Below are 5,326 nucleotides of genomic sequence, written 5' to 3'. Positions count from 1 at the left end.
CCCCCCCCCCCCCCCCCCCCCCGGGCAGCACTCTGAGTATCTTTGCCAGCCCCACGGAACTGAGCCTGGCGGCCAGAGGTGGGGGAGAGCCACTGGCCAGAGCTGTGCTCTGAGCAGCTCTGCCACCTCCTGCTACCAGGTCTGTGGGTCTGTGGAGCCTCCAGCCATCGGGTTGTGCTCACCAGGGCTGCACTTGCCCATGGAGCTCAACCTGGTGGTGAGAGAGCCAGTAGTGGAGCTGATTGGAACACAGCCCTGCTGAGCACAGCGCGGTGGCAGGAGGCTCTGCCAGCCCCACAGAGCTGAGCCTGGTAGTGGGAGGTGGGGGAGAGGCACGAGCCAGGGCTGCGCTCCAAGCATCTCTGCAACTGGCTCTCCCACCACCCGTCTGAGCTCTGTAGGGAAGACCCCAGCACAGCCCCCCAGCCCATAGCCCTCCCATTGCAGCTGGCACCGGTGGCCACCCAGGAAGAGCTGGGGGAAGCAGTCAGAGAGCTGGGGGAAATGTTGGGGAGCTGGGGAATCCAACTGGGAGCCGGGGGAATGTTCAGGTCCCTGAACATTCCCCCAGCCCCCGGCTCGATTTCCCCGGGAAACCCAGCTTTAAAACTTGGAACGTTTTGAAGTTTCAAAACATTTTGAGTGCCCTTGTTTCATTTAGAAGCTGTTATGAGCCTTTTGTTTCATTTCTATTTTGCTGTTTTGAGCTCGAAAACAGCCTTGAAACAAAACATCCATTGAAATTCACACAGCGCTAATATTAACAAAGATTAAACAGCAATTTGATATTCTATGTGCACTCTTTCAAGGCACTGCAAAAACAGATTCAAGGTAGAATTTTTTGAGGGTACTTAGTGTTGGCCTATGTCTAGCCTTTGAAGTCAGGAACTCTGCTGTTGACCTCAATAGGAACAGAGTTTGACCTGTGCTGGTTGACTTCCTGTTTCCAAGTTTCAAGTGATGCATTTTGTAAGAAAGTGTGGAGGCACCAAAATGCCCAGTTTTTCTCCCCTCTCAATCATAGTTGTCTTTTTATTCACATAAAATCAGTTGCATCACTAAAATAGTTATTTGTTATGTAGTATATTCAACTGAAAGGATTGTTGGACAGTCAAAAACAGGGAAGTCAAAACCAGGAAGCTGCAGAAGGGAGAAAATTCCAGATATTTCCTTTCTTTTTCCCCCAATGTCAGGATGTTTTGCCAGCAATTTAATGGCACCATTATACACATTTTTATAAGCAAGAACGCTGTGTGTAGTCAGTGTTAAGGTGTTTTGGAGAGTGAGGGAAGGTGTTCTGTATGGTCAACTCGTGCAAGTGAAAATTTAAATAGAATGCAGATATTAAGTGTCTGTATTGTCTGCTGAATTCTTAATCTGTGGGCCTTTTCCCCCCCAAATGATGTAATTTTTCTGTATTTTCTGTTTAATCTAAAATTGTTACTTTGTTTAGTGCTACTAACATCTTCGTACAAAATAACCCTATCTTATGCTCTTTTTTTAATGGAATCCTAACTGAGCTTTTGTTATTAGCCATTGAATGTAAAGATGATGGTTGATGTAAGTTTTTTTTTTTCCATTTGTTTCTCAGGGCTAAAAAACCTCCCATTCTTCTTGGGATTCCTGTTCAGATTCTAAATAGGAATGTTGTTTCAGTAGTTGCAGAATGAAGGAAAAAAAACCCCAACAGTTTCCAGTCTGCCATTCTATAACTGATGGCCAAACTGAAGTTGATTGAAGTGATTGAAGTTTCTTAAGTGATTTGTATTTATTTAATTTCCTTTATTTACCTTCTCCTAGGCTAAAGAAGAAAATGTAGCCATTTAGAATTGTCACCGATTTATAAATCATGCTTCATTGCAAATCATTAGCTCTTTCAAGAATAAAGGGCTAATAACTTTTAGACCTTTTCAGAACACTGCAGAGGTGGAGTGGCAGTATAAGGCACAATGTAACATTTCAACAATATTTTATTTAGAAACCTCCTATTTCTCCCTTTGGAATAATATGTTCCCAAAAACGTGTTGATATTTCAGTGACCCACCTGGTTTAGATATGAAATATTTGAAGAAAGATGGCAACTTGCCTTTGAGAGGACTGAAGTCTTTGACTATAGAAAACACAGGTAAAATGATCTAACAGATTTTAAGATTACTTGTTTACCCAGCAACTCAGTTATAATTGACTGTTGACTCCTGCCATAATACATCTTTAATGCTGAGGATCTATGTGTTAGAGTGTATAGTGGGCATGTTTCCTCTAGATAGACCTGGGCTACAAAGTTCTGACCCAAACTCCCTCAAAACCAGGGACTATATTTTTGGCTTTAATTTCATGAGTTTTCTTTGACTGTATTTTCTTCTGAATTTTTTTCTTATAGTAATACAAGAGAGTTTTTTAGAATTGGTCAATCTGTCAAACTACACAGGAATAGTCTAGTTTTGGGCCCAAATTCAGCAAGATTCTTAAGCAAGCTTCTGACTTTTTCTAGCATATGAATAATATCATTTAAATCGATGGGATTACCCACGTAGTGTATTGTTCCAGTTAAAAATTGACCCTGCATGCAAGTTGATCCCAAATGTTCAGGGGTGTTTTAGCAAAAGACAGCTTTCCCTGGGTACAGATAAAGAACTTGAACTGACTTTGCTGTGACAGAATTCCTCAGGAGAAGAAAGTAACCATGGAAAGGATCCAAAGGGTTAAATATACCAAAATTACTAAAAGGAAAAACTGCTCTGAAAATAAATACTGACTTTGTATTTTTGTTCCATGCACAAAAATACAGCAAGTCCAGATGTCAAATTTGTAAGAGACCTGATTATAGGTTGACCTGCTTACAAGTCAAATTGGATGTCATGGCCTTTTCGTAAGGGATGGGGAGAGGAGAGGCACTAGATTTGTAATCGGAACAATGAAGTACTTAAAGCTGAGTTACCTGCTTGAATAACTACTTGAATCAGTGTGCAGTGATTTGGTGAAGGCATGCAGGAAGCTCACTATCCTGGACTTTAACAAGAAGATTCTTCTAAAGAATTTGGATAAAATATTATGTCAGTTACTTTGCAAGGAGTTCACACGGTAGTAGTAGTAGTAGTAGTTGTTGTTATTATTATTATTATTGTTGTTATTATTATTATTTCAGTATTATCAAGGCCTATATTATCCAAGCAAGGAAGTCCACCTGTAACATCTGCTTACTTCCCAAAGCAACAGCCTCGACTACCTGCATCATGAGCTTCAACACTATTGTAATGGATACATAGAGAGACTCTTGCTCATTCTTGGAAACAATAATGAATATACCATTTAAAATGTGTGATATAAGAGAGATGCTTGGACAACAGGATTTTAAATTTGACTTTATGGTCTGTCTGAACTTGTTTACTTTTTTCCCTATAAAGTCTTTGTTCACTGAAACTGCCACAGTTTGTTCTGGTGTAAAGCCAACCATTAAAATAACCTAATTGCATTTCTAGATCTATAACTTCTTTTTAAACAATTAAAAAAATATAGCAGCAGCTGTTTGATTCCTCAGACACTCCGCAGCTTACAGGCTGTGCATGCTGAATGAAAGTATTTCTTTCAGGTATTTTTGCTGCTCCAAAACTGTGTTCGGGTGCACATGAATGTATGTGCAACCTGTCTGGTACATCCTGTAGCACTGCACTTTTCATGTTTAAAAGACCTTTTGTAATAGTCAAATTATGAAGAACAAGGTTTTTTTAAGATGGCAAATTTATAGCAGCAGCAGTCCATTGTGTGTACAGCATTTACTTTATGACATTAATCACTTCTGTTGATAACCATGGTGGACAGAAATAATTTCTAATTGGACCCCTTTTTTACGTTTTCTTCATGTTAGTTCCTTGATGACTGACTACTATTTTTTTTTTCTTTCCTTAATCAAATCACACTTTAGAACTTTGGAGGACTCCTACCAGCTTTGTGCAAACGATATAGTCAGGGTATATCTTGTAAACTGTATTTTTAGGTAGGGTCAGATGGGTTATATTTAATCTTGATATTTTTTGTAATATGAGTATAATTTGCTGGCAAAACTTGGAGAATTACAATAATGACAAGAGACACAATATTCTGAATGTGAAAAGTTCTGTATCTTCACTATTAAAAAATAGTAACAGTTTCTTTAGGACAGAGCCAGACTCAAAGTGAATACAGCTCTATTTATTTGAATTAGTTCATTTGGCTTTTTGTTATCAGGGAAAAATCAAAAGTGTTGGATTTACCTCTTTCAAAATGTTCACTTGATGAAAAGCTCAGTTAGAAGTGTTGCATTTTGTAAGATGTAAGTAGACCATCTGCATTTCACTTGCACAGCAGTCATTCCTGCTTTTTTTTTTTACTGATTATTCTTCCCACAATTGTCTCTCTTTTCCTGTGTAAAATGGGAAAAAAATCAAGAACGTTTTTAATGATATACTGTACCTCCTCCCATTTTCAGACAAGGTCTTGGCTCTTTGCAATCTTACTAGAAATCTTAGTTTGTATTTGATATTAAACTAGATTGGATGTATGGTAATTTCCTTTCTCATTCTGCAGCCTAATTCTTTGGGGACACAAAATTGGTTATTGCATTATTGAAGTGAGACAAATCTGCAGTAAATTAGTACATACTAGATTGATGGGCTACTTTAGTTTTCAAAAGCACTGTTGAAACTTAATACCTGGAGGTCTGCAGTTCATTTTCCTGTCAGTATTATAAACATTAACCTTTTTCCTGAAATTATTTTCCTTGGATGGAATTGTGGAGTGCAACAATGTCTAGAATTATTTTCTGTTGACTGATTATTACTTAGTGTGCCATCCTTTCAATTCTGGAACTTGCAGATACAGTACTCATGTCAGAGTCCAGGTGAAATGCAGTAATTTTTGCTTGGTGCCTTTTTGCATGGATTATTTTATAAGAGAACTTCATGCATCTTAATTTTCTGGGAATGTGGAACATGCATGTCTTGTATGTTGAGAGAGAACCTGGGCCGTATTAATTCCATGCAATGTCTAACAGCAAATGAGGTGTGCATGCATATATAAAGAAGTGTATAAAATTAACATTTTTTCTATTTAAAGTTTGTATTATATTGTGAATAAAATGTTTGTACTATAATTACCTAACTTTTGCTTTATTACAGAAAAGGTAGAGGGAAAGACGCTATTTATTTAAAAAAAACCCATCCTGGTACATGATATACTTAAGTTCTGAGATTTTAAATTTTGATCTCATGCTGTCGCCGTCATTGAAGATAATGGAGTAGCATGAGTGTCACTGAAAACAATTTGAAGACCACAGGGCCATAGTAAATGA

At 38.2% G+C, this 5,326-nt stretch overlaps 1 protein-coding gene across 2 annotated transcripts in view; it reads left to right on the top strand.

Annotated features, from left to right (window-relative positions):
* Positions 1-5,061, top strand: part of LOC109297529 (spindle assembly abnormal protein 6 homolog) — a 44,087-nt gene extending 39,026 nt beyond the window's left edge. The window contains exons 13-15 of one of the 2 annotated variants that reach the window (XM_019517320.1): positions 2,037-2,125; positions 3,146-3,613; positions 5,038-5,048. In XM_019517320.1, coding sequence (XP_019372865.1) covers positions 2,037-2,125; positions 3,146-3,237 — 181 coding nt within the window. In that variant the 3' untranslated portion in view covers positions 3,238-3,613; positions 5,038-5,048. Of the gene's footprint in view, positions 1-2,036; positions 2,126-3,145 lie in introns of both variants that reach the window. The other variant, XM_019517321.1, reaches the window with a different exon arrangement.
* Positions 5,062-5,326: the final 265 nt, after the last annotated feature.

Source organism: Gavialis gangeticus, unplaced genomic scaffold (genome assembly GCF_001723915.1).
Source record: "Gavialis gangeticus isolate Ggan-Ray unplaced genomic scaffold, GavGan_comp1, whole genome shotgun sequence".
Classification (NCBI taxonomy): Eukaryota; Metazoa; Chordata; order Crocodylia; family Gavialidae; genus Gavialis; species Gavialis gangeticus.
This window is presented reverse-complemented; position numbering and strand designations above follow the sequence as displayed.